At 31.7% G+C, this 19,549-nt stretch overlaps 1 protein-coding gene across 1 annotated transcript; it reads right to left on the minus strand.

Moving 5' to 3' along the window:
- Positions 1-9,847: 9,847 nt before the first annotated feature.
- On the minus strand, positions 9,848-12,190 carry LOC137812175 (heat stress transcription factor A-4c). Its single transcript, XM_068614091.2, has 2 exons — positions 11,110-12,190; positions 9,848-10,981 (listed from the first exon to the last, which is right to left on the minus strand). The coding sequence occupies exons 1-2, from the start codon at positions 11,326-11,328 to the stop codon at positions 9,989-9,991; spliced, it is 1,212 nt and encodes a 403-aa protein (XP_068470192.1). The 5' UTR covers positions 11,329-12,190; the 3' UTR covers positions 9,848-9,988.
- Between the last annotated feature and the right edge of the window lie 7,359 nt (positions 12,191-19,549).

Consider the following 19,549-nt stretch of genomic DNA (forward strand, 5'->3'; position numbering starts at 1 on the left):
AGATAACACAAGTAATTATATATAATACACTTACCAAATTATACATAATCTTACATAATTCTAAACTACTATTTAATGCATTATAAAAATAATATATATTATACATCTATATAAAAAAGTTTATGTTAAAATTCTAAATAAACATTTCTTATTTAATTATTATAAAATAAAATAAATATTACGTATATATAACATTTTTCTTAATATTTATATAATTATTGTCATACTTTAATAAATTTAAATAGATTTAAACACTAAATATACATATAAAATGAAGGATGCGGTTATTCCTACATTTATATGACCCCTTAACTTATGCAATATATTTTCTGCTTTATATATTATCCATTTCTGGCATTCATATTCTTTATTCTCCAGTTTACTTTTAATTCAAATAAATCACACACAAAAATTATAAAGATTTAATGCATCAAATTAAACTGAACCATACCTCATACCTGTTCAAATAATAAGAGATTAAGATGTATTTGGAAGAGGTTATTCTACTTAATTTTTTTCTAACTTAAAAATAATTTAGGATTTAGAGTTTAAGGTGCTGATAAAAAAAACTTAGAAAAGACGTGTATAAATGTGTAATAAATTCTTATATTTCACTTGAATAAGCTTAACAATTATTATCTCAATAAATATACATATTTTTGTTTTAGTTCTATCAATTATGTTTTTTTTATAATTTTAATCCTTATAAACATATTATTTTAATATATAATAACATCATATTTTTTATAATGTCAATATCATTAATTTGGCAATTTTTGAATAAATGACATATAATAATGTCATAAATTAAATTTGATGGAAAAAGTTAACGACAATGATGATTTAAAAAAAGACGGTAAGAAACTAAAAGGTTATCTAAATAAAAAAAATTAAAAATTTAATTGTTAACGAATGTATCTATATTTATTTTTTTTTAATTTAATTTTAATTATAATTGTACTACCCGACTCAATAACATACGGGTCGTATCACCTGGTCCAATAAAATACGGGTTATTAATGTGCATGTAACATTAGGAATATATCACAACTCAAAGAAATTGTGTTATTTGATAAGTTTTAGTTTTTTTTTCTTTTGGGCCTGTTGGGTCTATCTTTCTTTTTCTGTTATGTTTAGTTTTCTTTTTTCTATTTGCACCCCATGTATATATTTCTTTTAGGGCTTTCTGCAATACACAATTAACCCATAATACATTTTTTTTTTCTTTCAGTTCTTCTCATGAAGTGCTTCTTCTCTCTCGTCTAAGTCCCCTTTGCTTTGCCTTTGTAAATGTCACAATTGCACAAAGAGTAATCACCTGGCTTTTCTCTGTTATATAGTATCATAGCTCTTCAATGAGAAGAGCTTTGCCGCGCGCACTGATTTCATCCTTCATCCTCTCAAGATTCTTTCGTCTTTTTCTTTCTTTTTTACGTTTTGCACTTTAATTTGTTTTGCGCTCTCTCTGATTTTTTTTAATAATTATGTGTTTCTTTGCAGTTGGTGGTTTTGTACTCAAATGGCTAGCGAGAACCCCTATAAGAGTGAAAACTCTAATCCTAGTCAAAACAAGAATTTTGTTCAAGGTGAAAATTTTTGCTCACAAGTTCTTGTACGTACATCTCAATGAAAACCCTGCAACACCCTTCTCTCTCCAGTTCTTAATTCAATAAATTACCATTCTTAGAGTTGCTCGGTCATCACTACATTAAGTGCAAATAATAAAGTCGATTTCATCAATGGTAATACTTGATCATTGTCGTTTAGCAATCAAATTAAATATGATTCCAGTGTAGATCTGTCTAATGCTAGATAGATTAAAACAGAAAATAAAAGGTTGATCCCAAGTTCTTCCACCATTGAATTCTTCACACGTTTTCTAAAGATTAATCATTTCTTAATCTTCAAACAGAGCTAAACCAGATTGAACATGCGCTAATATTATCTCCTCTCTTTTGAATCATGCGCTCAAGAAGTTAATTAGAACAATGAGAACTAACTAAGAAACCAAATTTTAAGATAAAGAAGACTCTCAATCATCTGTTCAAGTACAACCTCTCACAAAAACCCCAGTTTTTCAGGAGATTATAATATTAAAATAGTTGTTATAGAGAATTAAAAATCGAAATTTTTATTAAACAAAACCTCAAAATTCAATGGGGAATTACAAAAGAATCAACCAAATAGGTTTAGCCTTCCATGCGGAGGCAAAACAAAAGAATTACAAAAAAGAAAAGAAACTAATAAAACCCTATGAAGCTCTCCCTTTTTCCTTAAGGCTTGTGTTCTCCTGCTCAAAGGATATTGGGACAATATTGTAGTTAAGATTTTGTTAACAGTTTCCAACTTTTCGGATTTCTTATATTTTGTAGAAGATTTGCTTCTAATTCTGTTTCTGAGATATTTTTTGATTTGTTCTCTTCCTCCTTCTCAGAATTTGTTTTTTGTTTTGGTTCAAGAAGCAACTTAGACTTTTGCAAATTTGGCCCATTCATAAAGGTAAACGTTTCATTCAGACAATTTACTCTAAAAACACAAAATTAAAAAAAAAATAGTTAAAGTTCAAATAAACCCAATTATATGAATATTAATTAAAACAATAAATTTATTAATTATTATAGTCCAATAATCTATGATTAAAGCTATTAAGTGTGAATAAATATATGCCCATCACTACTCCCTGACCTTAAGAAAGTGATCATTTTTTCTTATCCTAGACTCGATGCAACAACGTGGTGGTGTCTGGACTTGTGCACTCGGTCTCTATTCACATATGTCAGAGTATCATATGGATGGATAAGGCACTGAACATATGGAATGACCTCAAGGCCTACTTCTCACAAGGCAATTTATCTCACATCTTTGATCTTCAAATGGAAGTTTCATCACTCAATCAAGGTGACCTTTTTGTTACCAATTATTTCACTAAACTCGGAATATTTTGAGATGAATTAGATAATTTTATGTTTGATCCTGTAAGTTCCCGCAATGTGCCTTATGTTACTATCCAAAGAAAAAGAGAGGATCGTGCAATGCAATTTTTACATGACCAATACAATAATATAAAAGCACATGTTCTCCTCATGGAACCCATCCTTGCTATTACCAAAATCTTTTCTCTTCTTGTTCAACAAGAACGCTAGTTTAATAATAGTGTTCTTGTAGATAATATCAAAAGTGTTACCCCTATTAACCACACCAATACCATTACCTGTTCTTTTTGTTGAAAATTGGGTCATAGTGAGAGTGTTTGCTTTGAGAAAAATGGTTTTCCTAACCAAGATAACAGAGGCTCAAAATTTGGTACCAATAAAAAGGTTTGTACATATTGCAATAAAATTGGTCATACTATGTACAAATCTCATTATGGTAAGCGTTCTCAATCCAACAACACCACCGCTACCATACAAGATGAAAATTCTGGTAATCAAGATCAGAATAAACAAAATAATGGAGGAGATTTCTGCATCACTCAACATCAATACCAAATTCTTTCAGACCTTCTGAAAAATGTTAACAATTCCAATAATCAAGGTCAAGTCAACCGGGTTGGTTATATCTTTGTTGATCATCAAGATCAAAATGCGAATGTCACAGGTAATATCCAAAATCTCAAAAATTCCAATTTTAATGAATATATTTGGATTTTGGATTCTGGTGCCACAAATCACGTTTGCTTTTCCTTATGAAATTTTACATCATATAATCATATCAAACCTATTACTATTAAGCTTCCCAATGGAAATTTTGTTATTGCTTCTTGTTCTGGCACTGTTTCCTTTAAAAAAAATTATTCTTGAAAATGTTTTGTATGTATCAAATTTCTCTTTTAATTTAATATTTATATCTCAATTGACTGCATCGCTTAAATGTGAACTTATTTTTTCTTCTACTGAATGTTTGATACAAAATTCTAGAATCAGAGACAAGATTGATACAATTGATCTTGTAGCTGGTCTATATGTTTTCAATAAAATTGACAGTAGAATTCTAAGTTGTACTACAAACAGAACAACATTTGGCACCTCATAATGAGTCATCCATCAAAAGAAAGGTTAAAAAATTATGCAAAACTATTATCCTAATATTCATATTGACAAGAACTATGTTTGTGATACATGTCATCAAGCAAAACAAAAGAAATTTTCTTTCTTTCCTAGTTTTTTAATTACTGCATACTGACATTTGGGGCACTTGTTTTGTCGCTTCCATGCTTGGTTATAAATTTTTTCTTACTACAGTTGATGATTTTACTAGATATACTTAGCTTTTTCCCATGCATAACAAATCTGAAGTTAGGGTTAGTGTTGTTCATTTTATTACCTGCTAAAAATCCTTTCTCTACTAAAGTTAAATCCATCTATACTGATAATTGTATAGAATTTTCTATGCATGATTTTTTTTGCATCAAAAGGTATTATACATCAAACCACTTGTGTTGAAACACATGAGCAAAATGACATTGTTGAAAGAATACATCAACAGCTCTTGAATGTTAAACGTGCCCTAATTTTTCAGTTTAATCTTCCTGCTATTTTTTGGTGCTTTGTTGTACAACATGTTGCTTTCCTTATTAATTGTATGCCTACTTCGCTGCTTAAGAATGCTACTCCTAATGAAAAACTGCATAAAAAGCTTTGTGATATTTATTCTCTTCATGTTTTTGGGTGTTTGTGCTATTCTTCAACTATCCTTGCTCACAAAAAAAAAAACTAGATAGTCGTGCTGTTCCAGGTGTTTTCCTTGGTTTCAAACCAAACACAAAATGCTTTTTGTTTTTAATCCTTAAAAGCAATAAGATAGATTTGTCAAGAAATGTTATCTTTTATGAAAACTCTTTCTTACCATTCAAATCATATTCAAAATAATGATTCGAATAGTCTTTCTTTACCTATTTCTCAACATTATGCCCATACTCATGATGATATTCATATGCACACTAAAAATATTATTGATAATGTTTCTAATAAAGCTTTTGAGTTTGACACTAATGTTGAGCAAAGTGAGCAAAATGAGACTATAGTTGTATCTCCTAAAAGATCTACCCGTAGCAGAAGACCCTCCACTTATCTCTAAGATTTTGATGTGTCAAACTTCAACAATATTTTTGTAAGTACCAAACATTCAATTCATTCCTATTTAAATTACAATTCTTTATCCAAGTTTTAAAAAATACAATATTGTTAATTTCTTATGCCGAGGAACCTCACAACTATGAGGAAGTTGTCCTACACCCACCTTGAATCCAAGCTATGAAGGAGGAATTGCAAGCACTTCAAGAGAATGAGACATGGTCCTTGACTACACTTCTGGTTGGAAAACAGAATTTGGGTGTAAATGGGTCTATAAAGTCAAGCATCATGTAGATGGTTTCGTTGAACACTATAAATCCCAATTGGTAGCAAAAGGATACAACCAAATTGAAGGACTAGACTTCTTAGACACCTTTGCTCATGTAGTAAAGTTGACTACCCTACGTCTACTTGCTCTAGTCGCAGCTCAAAATTGGACACTCAAGGAACTTGATGTGAATAATGTTTTCCTACATGTAGACCTAGATGAAGAAGTTTACATGCAATTGCCTCCAAGTTTTCACACTTCTTCTCCTAATCTTTTTTGTCGCCTAAAGAAGTCACTTTATGGTCTCAAACAAGCAGGTAGACAATGGTATGCTAAACTCTCAAACTTTTTACTTTCACACAATTATAAAATCTCCACTTCTAACCACTCTTTATTTTTGAAACATGATGGCAAACACACCATGACACTCCTGGTCTATGTGGATGAAATTATTCTTACAGGGAATAATTCTATGTAGATATCTGATATCACTAGTTTGTTACACAATTTTTTGCATATTAAAAACCTTGGTGATTTAACTTATTTTTCTAGGCATTGAAGTAGCTCGTAATGTCATTGGTATCCACTTATGTAAGCGCAAATACACTTTGGATTTGCTTAAAGATACTGACATGCTGGGATGTGCTCCTACTCCTACACCAATGCTGCATACTGTCAAACTCTCAGCCAAGAAAGGCATTCCTCTTGGTGATACAGAATCCACTGCATATAGACGAATGATTGGGCAACTCATTTATCTGACCAGCACTCGACCTGGCATTTCCTTCTTAGTCAATCATCTTAGCCAGTTCGTCTCACACCCAACTAATGAACATCATCAGGCAACAATGCGTATCCTTCGCTATCTCAAACGAACTCCTGGCAGATGAATATTTTTACACAATTTCTTATTTAATTAAAAGCATATAGTGATTTTGATTGGGCTACATGTCCTGAAACTTGCAAATCCATAACTGGTTTTTCTGCGTATTTGGGAGAGTCACTCATCTCTTGGAAATCCAAGAAACAACAAACCATATCTATGAACTCCTCTGAGACAGAATACCGTGCTCTTGCTACAACCACTTATGAGATTCAATGGATAACATATTTACTGCATGATTTAGGTATTCAACACCTACAACCAGCTTTTCTCTATTATGATAACCAAGTTGCCATCCAGATTGTTAACAACCAAGTCTTCCACGAATGCACTAAACACATTGAGATCGATTAACATGTTGTCAGGGAGAAACTCAATGTTGGTCTTCTCAAACTGCTTCCAATCTCCTTCTCCCTACAAGCGACAAACTTCTTCACCAAGCCTCTCCCTACTGCTTAATTCAATACTTTATTCTCCAACCTAGGAATGAAAAACAGTTATTCCTAGCTTGAGGGGGGCTGATAAAGTTTAGTTTTTTTTCCCTTTTGGGCATGTTAGGCCTATCTTTATTTTTTTGTTATGTTTAGTTTTCTTTTTTCTATTTGCACCCCATGTATATATTTCATTTAGGGCTTTCTGTAATACACAATTAACCTATAATACATTTTTCTTCTTTTCGGTTCTTCTCACGAAGTGCTTCTTCTCTCTCATCTAAGTCCCCTCATTTTTTCCAAGCCTCGAAATTCTTCTTCCCTTTGCCTTTGTAAATGTCACAATGAATATTCACCTGACTTTTCTTTGTTATTATTTATCCTTGTTAGTCTTGGAATGTTAATATTATTTATTGCTAACCACCTGAAGTTTAATAACCACCTAAGAGATAAAGAAATAAGATATATTATAAATTTCGGGATGATTCCGTATAAATTGACACCCTGCCTACACAATTATAATGACACATGGTAGACTCTGTGATACAATCCAAGCCAACAAGGAGATGTCCAAGGACTCAAATTACCATTCACACTATCAGAAGTCATCTCAACTTTCAAGTGAAGATCCCACCAAGGATCTAGCAGACCTCACCAGAAGGAGAAATGGGCAAAGACCAGAACATCAAATGTTGTTCCTTCTAGTCTTCTTAAAAATAAAACAAGTTGTAAATAAATTAGGCTCACTTTAGGGATCCAAATAGCAAGATAGGCTACAATGTGTGCCTTTAGCATACTAGGGGGTGTAGTTATCATTTTAGCTTGTTTTTTACCTAGTTTCTCGAAGAAGTGGCCTAAGGTGTGGTTTTGACTTACTCAAACCCTAAAGGCAGCTCCCTTACACATTTACCATCCTATCCTTGCTCATCTTGTTTTCCAAGGCACCCATTCATATAAATAGGGTGCCTTACTCCATGTATTTTGATGTTGAATTTTATAGAAGAAGGAAAACTCTACACAAATTGTGTGAGGCTTGGTTACTCTAAGCATTAGGTCTTATCTTGAGGGAGTTAAGAGCTCTCAAGTGGCGACCCTCTACACTCATCTTGGAGGAAACCATACTCCAAGTGGCGTGTCCATTCTCAATTCACACCATAAGCTTTCTTCTTCCATCCTTTTCCTTCATTTCCAATACGTCACTTTATTCTTGTGTTCCTATACTTGTTATAATTCAGTTTTTCTTTGTGTTCTTGTGTTGTTCTTCCATTTAGCATTCGACCATGGTCATCTTAATTGTTTCCTTTCATGTCTTTTAATTTCCGCATGCTCAAAATGTGAGTTGATTTGGCAACAAAACTTTCACCATGTTCAAAATTTAATTTCCGCAATGCATCATCATTATCACCTTATCTTGATTTTCTTCTTTGCCTTTGGAAGTGAACCTTCACACTTACTTAACCACTTGGTTAAGTTCGTCCAATGGGGATCTTCCCTTGGTCTCACCATATACTTGTTAAAAATCTTAATCATAAGTAAAGTGTCACCTCTAAAATGGAACCATCTAAAATCAACTCACATCATGAGTATCTAAACCCCATGGAGTACTTTCATTCATGCAATATTTGATATTCACTACTCGGATATTAATCTTATAAGGACAAAATCGTGATAGAGCTCCAAGCTCCAAAACGGATAATACCTCATATACGGTGATGGACACTAATGATGCTATCTTAACAACCTTAAGGTCGGAACATTGACGTCATCTGTGGGAACAAAACGAGGTTCTAAAGACAAACTCTTGTTTTGGTACACCCAATATAGTCCCACATCGCTTAGAAGTCGAAGTCAATGATAATTTATATACATTTTCCTCTCTTAACTCACTTGGATGCCTTTTAAGGACACGAAGCTCTAAGTTCTAAAATGAATAATATTTTGGATGAAGTGATTGACCCTATCGAACACTAATAAAACACGTTATAAGAGTTCTATTTCTCCTTCACTAAATATTTTTGCTATTCAACAATATATAGGATGCGTCACAACTTATAATCCTTTTTGAGTAAATATTTGGTTTTGATTTCTTGTTCTTCTAAATATTACTATAATACGACATTGTTTTCACCTTATTTTCACCATCAGATTTGTATAAGAAATGGTGGACGCGGTTGTTTTCACCACTATTTCTATACAATTCTTTGAAACCAACAAAGTCATAACAGGGTAATATTTTTGTAATTACTTTTGGAAACAAGAAATAGAAACAAACAAAGTTTTGCAAAACCAAACAAATTCTAAATATTTCTAAGTTCTTTAGCGGTCCCCATCCAAGTTCTTGAAAACTACAAAATCATTTGCAACATCCCTTCAAAACCCAACTCAATTTTGCATCATAGGTTCAGTTCAATCCAATGTAATTTTCACTTCAGCAGTTTGATGATTGGAGTAATTTAACTTTACCCTTCCCTCTTGAATTTCTTCCTGTGAACTTTTTACTCCGCATGTCAGCCTCACCTTTTGTCTCCGATAATAGTAAAGTGAAATTGACAATATAGGTGTCTGAAAATTATTCTGTGAAGAAAATTGAGGTACAAGTACTCTATTGCAATTCCCATTCTTAAATGAGAAATCCTAGTTTCCACTTCCAATAGTCTCTCTAAATGCAATACTATGATATGAATAAATTCGTGAAAACAAAGTCTTTTCCATTCCAGAAAAGTAAGACATTCTCTAAAATACTATCAGTGTCTTAGTGCCGAGCAAATAAATAAATAAAATCAGTGCTCTAAGTATCAAATTGTGGACTGCATCACTGAATGCAGCTACAATATTAGTGATGTCCACAATTGCATCAGAACCACCCTGCAATTGCACGATGATTTCCATTTACAAAAATGAAGGCTAGCTGACAACCAAAGGATGGCAGTAGAGGGTATTAGTAGGAAGCTTCTGCCATATGGTACGAGTAACATTGTAAGTGATCAAAAGGAAGAAAGAAGAAAACGTAGATTAGTGCTAACCATACCACCAAGATTCTAAATTATGGTTATGATTGCAGTCATGATTGCGGTTGCAGTAGCAGCACAATGCAGTAAGATAAGTGACATGGTCCACAATATAAAAGTATGAACCAAACCACAGTTCAGAACAGGCATAATAGATCTAGAAGAAACAGTGATCAGCAGCACACTTGAACGGATCAATGGAGGATGCATCCTATCCAAAATAAGAAACATGTATTTATTGTAGACAAAATAAAAAAAACATGCAAACCTATATTTATTACATGTGATTGTACGGAAGTACAAGCAAGAAGAATAATCTATTGCCACTAAGTTTTCTCTGCTTGACCAACATGCCCCATCGGTTCTGAAAGATTATTTGCACTCCGTATATTCCACCAAAATTTGCTATGGTCATTAGGTTTTCCTTCATTTTTTCTGCCATCACAATCCTTTCTTTCTGACTGCACTTCCTGTGTTTCTGATGCACCAGGATCCTCTGTCAAGAACTGTTCCCAGAATACATCATTAACTCCAGTCGCCGCGACAGTGATTCCTGCAGGTTGATCTTTTGATGCAAGTGGATCGGGAACAGCAGCTGCAGTTGGCTCAGAGTTCATGTCAATTCCAGATGATTTAGGCCGAACATCAACATCTAATTGCGCACAAGATATGGATGGACTATCAGCACAACTTGTAGATTCATCAAAATCCATGTTGGACTGAATTTGAGCGAAGTTATCGCCAATATCATGTGCAATAGCCTCCCAAAATGCCACGGACGATTCAAGCTGATCCAATCGCTCCACATTTAATGCCAAGAGAGTGGTATTCTCTGCATTTTCTCTAGGTAACATTTGAGAAGTTTCAATAGCATCTTCAATACTAGCTTCATCATAGTAGTGGCCACTTCTCGGTAACCTTCGTTTTCTATCCATAGTTTCTGTCAGAGGTAAGATATTTACAGCAATCACAGGTTTCTGCAATACATGAGAAACCGAAGAAACCATCTTGTGTTGTTTTTGTTCCAACTTTTCCAACCTATCGTTCGAGCAATGTATTTGTATCTCATATGTCTGCCACTCATGCTGAAATTTCTGCAACTCGACTAGAAGTCGCTCTTTATCACGTTTAAGCTTCTCTATTCCATCAGTAAAACCCTGCCTTTCCGAGTCCTGTAATGGGCCCTGTGCTTGGAGATTCTGCAAAGAATGGCTATGAACCGGCTTCCGTCTATGAATGTTCTTCATAAGATGAGGTTGCCCTCTTACAAAATCATCATTGGCAAATTCCCATTGTTCCGGGTCAATTTTCTTAAATCCCTGCTCAAATAAAGAGGCTACAATTCAGTTTAAGCAACCAAAAGCAGGACAGAGCAATACATACAACAACGTAAAACAAGTAGTATTCACATCAACAATTCCAAGATGGCAAGATCGAATTTGCTTACGTATGTGTTGAGCTGCCTGATGAAACTTGAGAAGTTATTGTGCTTAAAGAATCTAGGAAGCAAATCCCTTGCAAATTCTGGAGGATTCCACACAATGAAACTTTTGCTAGAGACACTCCACGAAACAATTGAATTCGTGGAAAGATCATCCACCATCTCATAAGTCTTTGCCAGGAAAGGGGGCAGGGAACATGAACTACCCAGTGCCTCATCCATCATTCAAACCAAACTTCAATCACCCCTACTCACAAATCTCAGCCTCCCCAATTCAAAACCCAAACACAGATCAAGCTCCAAACTTTCAACCGAAGTCAACACTTAATCCCCAATGGGACATTCCATAGAACCTCCCACCAAAAAATAAACTTTTTTTCTTCCCAAATCTGCCCCAGACAAAATCCAATAACATAAAATTCCTACTTTCAGCAAAATTAATAATAGCCAATTATTGCAAAATCCCACTTGCCAAAGGAGAACAACCCATAACCCACGATATCAATAAAACCAGGAGGTAGAAAAAGTTCTCAACTTTCTCTCCTTTGTAACCCCAAATACCCAAACAAGCAACGCCTATTCTCAGACAAATCTCACAGAAGAATCGTGGGTTGAATTTCCCCAAATATGTTAACGTAGTATTCTTCTTTCCCTGGACGGGACATTTGGAGAAGCTTGCACGTAAAGCAACAGTAATTAAATTATATATAAAAAAAAATGGCAATTACGCTATTGGAGCTTTGCACCTGAAAAAGGGACGGAGAGAAAGCAGAGAAATCGCAGAGAAGAAAAAGAAGGGTTCTTTTTCTTCGGTGATTCCAAATTTCCAATTGTTCAGATCCTTTCTTCAATTTTCCAGTTTTGTTTTCGGGGTTGAACGTGGGTCAACGCGTGGTTGATTTGAAAAATGAAGGGCAAGGATTAGCAATGAAAATAAAAGTGAACAAATGCATGTAGAGAAGTAATAAAAGAAGAACTAAGAATAATAACTGAATATTATAGTTGAATTCAGAAAACCAAATCGAATACTAAGATCTCTTTTCTTGATTTATAACAATATACTATGACAATTAGAATGAATGACGTTAACTTTTCTTTTAGTGATGAGTATATATAAGTGAGACATTATTAAAATGAAAAAAAAATCATAGATACATTTAATACTTTTATTTAATTATTAGAGCTAAACGTTTAGTTGAATAAATGTTTATCTTTAATGCTTCATTAAAGTAATATTTAATTTTAATAAAACTTTTAATATTAGTCATTCACTCTTGATTCGAGATAATTTGTAACGTGTACTTGGTTTAAATAATTTGAGAAAGTTATAATTTTAAAAGAAGAATAAAGTGCCACTTTAAAAGAAATTACTGGATTTATGAGTTTTTTTAAAAAAAAAATCTCCAATTTACTCATATATTCAATATTTTGGTTTTTTAAAATAATTTATTTTATTAATTTTTTATAAGTATTATTAAAAATTAATAAATAATTTTTTTTTCTTAACTAATTTTTTGTAATAAAAATATTTTCATTTTAGTAAATACATTTAAGAACAATTTTAATATTATACTAAAAATAACATACCCATCTTCGTTAATACAATCAAATCAATCATATATATACTAAACATTTTTATCAAATTTATTATATTTCCATTAAATCAAACTATCTTATTTTCTATTCACTTTTCTTTAAATAAATTTTTTTATACAGTTGACTGTTTTTTTATTAGGTTTATTTTTTAATGTATTAAATTAAATTTAATATATCTTATATTCTTTTGATTAAAAATTGTCATATATTAATTTTGTTTAAAAAAGAAATATATTAAATAGAAAAAGTGGTATACAATAATAGTTAAAAATTAATATAATAAATTTAAAAGTGGTAACACTTGATTGCCCAATAATTACATATATAATATACAAAAAGAAGAAGAAGCTATATTTACTTTATTTTTAACAGAAATTATGCTATAAAATAAATAAATATAAAAATAGATTTAAAAAAACTATATACAAAAAAGTGGTATAAGTTCTTCATCTATTATTATAGCCGATGAAGGGCACTAAAAGACATGTTATTTCTATACATTATTCTATAATTATCTATCTATATTAAACCTGGGGTGTTTGAAAATGTTCTACAATTAAAATTCATATATTCTTTTATAATAATAATGATTTCCATTCAATTAGAAGATAATATGAGAATCTTTTTGTAAATTAATTTATATATATAAACTATTTCTTTTAAAATACTTATGAAAAAATTTGACCAAATAATGATAAAACAAGTTAACAACTCTTCCCATTTATGTTGGATTTACCATTAAGCCTACAAGTCACAACTCCAGTTCTTTCTAGTCAAACCTATTGGCTCTGTCACATTACAACAAAAGGGTTTTAGAAAACTCATAATCATCATCAACAAAGTAAAAAGATCCTTTTAGACGCTTTTCTTGGTTGTAATATGTGGTACAGGTATATGCTGGACAGAACATGTCCTGATCCCTGAGGGGATAAACTTATCCTGTTCATTATTTGGGGTCAAAGTTTGTTTAGGATTCCATTTCTATGTATAAACTTCCATAATTGCATAGGAAAAAAGTCATGGCCTGTAATCATTTTAGGAAACTAGTCATCATGGCCTACAATTATTTTAAGCATCTTTTCTATCTTCTAATGATGCTGCGTATTCTGCATTGGATTCACATGGCTAATCCCTTTCCTTCTCCAAGGCATTGATTCCATCCCATATCAACCTCGAGAAAAACAGCCCTCATTTGACTGAAAACCTTGGTCCAACAAACGTAGGAGTGCACAACTGAAACTGGTATCCATACTCCAGTATTTTCAACAGTGGAGAATCCTAATACAAATACTTTACAAGCCTAACCGTTCCTTTTCATTATTCTTTTCTAATCTTTCTTCAGCTACTCAAGATACTGTGCTCTTCAATACCAGGAAAAAGAATCACAATCCTCCTCAGTAACATGATATTTTTGAAGCACCACAAATAAAAAAAAAAAATCATGATATTTAAGTCATAACACAACAACGTGAAAAAAACAGTTTACCAAACAGAAACAAATGTATATCATAATATCTACCAAATAAGGATTAGAAGGGAGATATATGTATCAACAAACCCTTTCGGATAAATTTATGCTACTTCAACTTGTTCCTTAAAAAAACAGAATCGTTAACCTGCTTTAAAACAAGCACCAAATTCTGCCATTCAAATTTTAAGCTGTACTGTGTTTGCATAAATTATCAGACAAAAACAGAAAACTCGTATTTCCAAATAGCTAAGCGTATGTTTGATTTGTTGTTGTCACAACTTTTAAGACACAATCGAAGAAGTAGGAGTCTAAGTACATGTTTGATTTTATGTCAACCAAAGTTAAACATGAATTCATAATTCATGTTAAAGCTGAGTTGGATTGGATTGAATAACTCCCAAGTATTTAGTGGACTCGCTCGTTCTAACCTTTTGAACGTTTTCACTTTTGAATGTCTAAGTACACACACACTTGAACTTGGTGAGAAATTTCAAATTGAGGTCAGAAGAACGGAACTTTCATAGTGAAAAATGAAAAGGGTCTGTTTAGGCGCCTTCATGTCAAACAGAGAACCTTCAACTTTCCACCCTGGCCACATAGTTTTTCAGTTTAAGGTTTCTGTACTTTATAATTATTGGTATTACATAGGAAATCAAGATGACGATGTCGTTGAAACGAGGAAACCATCACATTCAATTATTCATTAATCATTATACCTTTGATAAGACGGGTTAACTAATACTTGGAGTAGATTTACGCACTAAAACACCCTAATGCACACTAAAATTAATAATTCCAGATGTTTTACAATACAGTACATATTTTAAAATAAAATTGACTACTTTAAAAATATTATCTTTTTATTGAGGATATAAAAGTAGTGTTAATGTATCACGGAATTTTAAGAACAATAAAGTAACTCAAACCTAGACCAAACTCCTCCTAGTTTTAATATTTAAAAACTAAAACCCCCATATGACCTGACACAGTGAGGTGCAGAGAGCCCCAGTTTCAATCATTCAAACAAAGACTGTCTTTCAACAACATCCTTTCCCTGCATCCGAAGGTCCATTCTTCACTATCACCTCTGCTTCTGTTGTGTTGTGAGTAAGAAAGTGAGGCGGCTTAGCCTTAACCATTTTGAAAGGTGAAGAAATCTGTTTTGAGGTTCGTATCATGCATTCCATGGTGTTGAAGTCCAAAGCACAGTTACTTGTTCTTTTGCTCCTTTTGTGCCACCCCTTTTGTGGCTTGGGGGAGGATTGGTCTACTCGGAGACTCAGCAGGCATAAGGTGACCCCCAGTTGTGGAGAGCTGGTGTTGAAGTCACAGTGCTCAGAGAACTCAAAGTGCAGGTGGTGCACCAGTGAGGACCTTGATGATATGTGCTTCTCTAAATCAGAGGCATTGCGGTTGCCTCACCAGGTTTTTTCTTGTGCCATCCCTGAGATCAGATGATATTAGATCTATTCTCTCTTGGATCTGTGTGCTGCCTACCTAACAAATTTCAGGGACTATTGTTATGTTTTTTTGTCTTGTTTTATGTATGAATTGATAAAGGGCTGAGATGGTAGTGTATATTTGGTTGTTGTTGCCGTGCTGTTTGTATATTCCGTCTACGATTTTTTTTCGAACTTGAGACAGGGTTAGATTTGGATGAAGATAGAGAGGAAATGACCACATTTTGTCCTTTTTGTCCTTTTGCTTTATCTGTTGCAAAAGCTTCATTCAAACGGCTGATTAGTTTTTCTCAGTTATTTTTCAAGCCTTTGTGTGTGTGTGTTGTGGGTGGTGGCTAACAATGTAAAAGCTTCAATACAAACAGCTAAAAAACTCATCATGTGTATATAAGTTTTTCTTAATAAAAATTTGATAATGAAATAAACACATTGTGTTTTGGTTTTTTTAGCTCCCGGAAGATCTCTCTTCCCATTTTCATTATTATTAGAAGAAAACCTGTTTTCAAATCAAACTCCCTGATATTGTTGAAGTCTTGACTAGGGAAGAAAATTATGTTTACCTTTTTATGTTAACTTGGCGTTTTGGTTTGGACTAATGTGTCTCGTCTGTTGAGAATGTTGATGTGGTTGGTAGACTTGAAAATAGGAATTCCAGAAAGACTAAAGATTTAGATGAGAATGTGTATCTTAATGAATAGCCAATTTTGATGTTCTGACCAACCACTTCTATTCTAAATCTTTCAAAGCAAAATTTAATAGGAATGCGATGATAGTGTTCAAAATAATCTCAAGATAATGCATAGATGGCATTGAAGGAAAGGCCAGATTTCTAATTTCATAACTGTTTGATATGCTTTTAGCTATCTTACCGGATCAAGGTTCTCGATGAAAAACAAAGTTACATTATCCATTGGTTTAAGAACTCTTAACATTTTCAGTTTTCCCTTCTACATTTGCTCTATATTCCAATCTCATTGTTTTTCTTGTTCTTGATCTTCATCCAACAATCTGCAGAAACGTTCTACTGAGAATGACCGACTGATATGGCATACCAGATTAACCTATTATAATAATAATAATAATAATTAATCATCATTATGTAAAAGTTTTAGCACAATATTTTGAGATTTTATATTTACTGGTCTATTTAAAAGTTTAAATTCATTAGTGTACATATAAGTTTAGTTGTGAAGGGTATTGATAACTCTTAATACAGAGTAGACTTTAGAGTCTAATAATGTAGCTTACTTTAATCTTAGACTTGCCGTGACAATTTTGCTAATATAAACAAAATTATTCGTTGCTAATATGAGCAAGAAGTTGCTTGCAAGTTTCAAAGAGCAAATAAATGAAATAATTTATGGAGCTCCCTAAATATTCTTCATCCTAATGACCAGCTAGTGGATATAAACAACTCATGACTCATCATTTTCGTGTCTTTATGTCTAAATACTTTTCTATTCTCTTTCTCTTTTTACTTTTATTTTTATGAGATTGTTGATTAAATATATAATTAGTAAGTAGTTTTTTTTTTGTGTGCAAATTATCTCAATCTTTCTGTTACTGAGCCGATCCTAGAGATAGAAGGATTGCTTACCGTGTGTTTATAAAACTAACAATCGAAAATCTCATTAATAAACTTAAAAAAACACTCTGAGAACGTGTTTAATATAAAAAACAATCAAATTATAAATGAATTAAAAAATTATATGTAAGGTTTATATAGTTTTAACATATAAATTTTGAATTTGACTCGTTTTGGATGTATGAATCAAACTTAAATTCAGCTCCTAACTTATGCTAGTTTACAACATAATTTTTCCAAATACACATGTTTAATTCAGTACATTACTTAAACCAACTAGTGTGAGTTTTTATTTTTTTGTCCTCCAGTTTTTTCTCCACATCAATATGAAACAGGCTGAAAAGGACCCAAAGAGAAAAGGACTATTGCATTCTGCACCCCGGTTTGGATTTGTACCCCATGTAGATAGAATGTCAAAAGTACTTCCGGTTCAGATTTATAAAACACCCTATTTCGGAATGGGTGAGGGTGACACACAATAAAAATCTATTTTAAAGTTTTGTATATATTTTAAAATGGACGTTACAAAATGTATTAACACATTCTAAAATGTAGAATGTGCATTCCATATTTTCAGATTCAAGAATATATTTCAGAATATAAAATTCATAACATACATTAAAATGTATATTTTTAATGTATTTTCAAATTAAAAAATGGATTTTTAAATATATAATATAGAATATATTAACATAACATAATTCCATATATATTTCTAGATCTAAAAATGTATTAAAACATTTTGAATTATATATTCTAAAATGTATTTATGAATTCCTAAATACATTTCAGAATAGACAGTTTAGAGTACATTTATTTAAAAGGTAAAATTAGAAATTCAATTTTTATATGCCTCGTGTAAACTTAATACTTGGGTTTAAACAGATTACATTCACTAGTCTGAAATGACCTTATGCAAACACAAAAACCTTACCAAAAAAAAAAACATTTTTTAAAAAAAGAACGTCACTAAAAAAGATATTGACATTAACTTAAATATGTTACTAATAGAAATAGTATATTAATTTTATTATAGGATTCATCAATGCACTTATATAGACACCATATACCCAATGTTATAAAATAACAACTACAATCTTATCGTATATGTTGCGAAACAATAAAGAAAAAATTATTCTAATATTATATTTTAAACATAAATCTTATTTTATATCTAGACAAATTCTTGTTAGTCATTATTCATCATTAAGTTAGAGAGCGGAAATTATGAACACCTAATCTGACTGCTAGATTAGGAAATAACTTGTCACTTAACGACTTTTTGAAAATATCAATATTTTAATTCACTTATATGTACCATTTTTTTATAAAACAAATACATTTTATATGTTTAATTTTCTAGTGGAAAATTAGATTGCCCCACACAAATTTCTTAAAATGAAACACCATTCCCTTGATAAATGTAATATATGGTCAACATTACTTTTACGTGTTTTCTAACTTCTTCCTTTCACTCTTGATTTTGCTCTCACACAAGCTGCTACAACATCATCGTTGATTGTCCCATTACAATTACGACCAACCACACCACCATTACAACCAAAGACGTATTAGAGTTATCAATTAATCAAGAAAAAAAGATTAAGCATTGTAAGAGGACTGGTCACGAGTTGTTATCTTTAGGATTTTCCACTCTTATTTTGTGATGAAAATAAAATATTAGTTATATTTTATGATCTATCTAGATATTAAAGTTCATGAATTTTCTTATTGAAACATTACATAGATCATATAATAAAAATAGCTAAATTATCTTATCCTTATGTATTGGATAATGATTAATTTTCATTTTAAAGACAAACTTCTATTACTTTATGTAGATGGGTATAATAATGAATTGATTTTTTTACTATTTGATTATTTTTAATACCTCTACTTCCATCATACTAAATTTAAAGGTAAATAGTACAATTGTAAGTTTAGATACCAATTTAATGTCATAAGTTAACTAGACTTAAAATGAGTTTGACTAAATAAGTTGATTTAAAAGTCCTTCAAGATTGATTACATGAGATAAACAAATTATAATTAAACTAGGTCAATATTTATTTGTTCTATATAACCTAAATGGACTTAAAAAATAATAAGTAGACCGTTTTATGAAATAATAGCACCTTGATTGAATATAATTAGTACAAACCAAATCTAAAAGTAATTGAACGTTTAAAATACAATCTGACCAACATAATCACGATTTAGTTATTTTTCCATCCGGCAACATTCACTCTCACACCCACAGAACATTAATTCACAGTATAAAATAACATATGATTCCTAACAATATATTATGAATTTTTTTACCTCATTTATAAA

Source organism: Phaseolus vulgaris, chromosome 2, assembly GCF_051622355.1.
Source record: "Phaseolus vulgaris cultivar YP4 chromosome 2, ASM5162235v1, whole genome shotgun sequence".
NCBI classification, from domain to species: domain Eukaryota; kingdom Viridiplantae; phylum Streptophyta; class Magnoliopsida; order Fabales; family Fabaceae; genus Phaseolus; species Phaseolus vulgaris.

Bases quoted from the DNA above. Each gene is read 5' to 3' on its own strand.
- LOC137812175 (XM_068614091.2), bottom strand. From the start codon at position 11,328: ATGATGGATGAGGCACTGGGTAGTTCATGTTCCCTGCCCCCTTTCCTG. The intron at 10,982-11,109 runs GTAAGCAAATTC...TTATTTGAGCAG, and splicing joins TCAGGCAGCTCAACACATAC to GGATTTAAGAAAATTGACCC.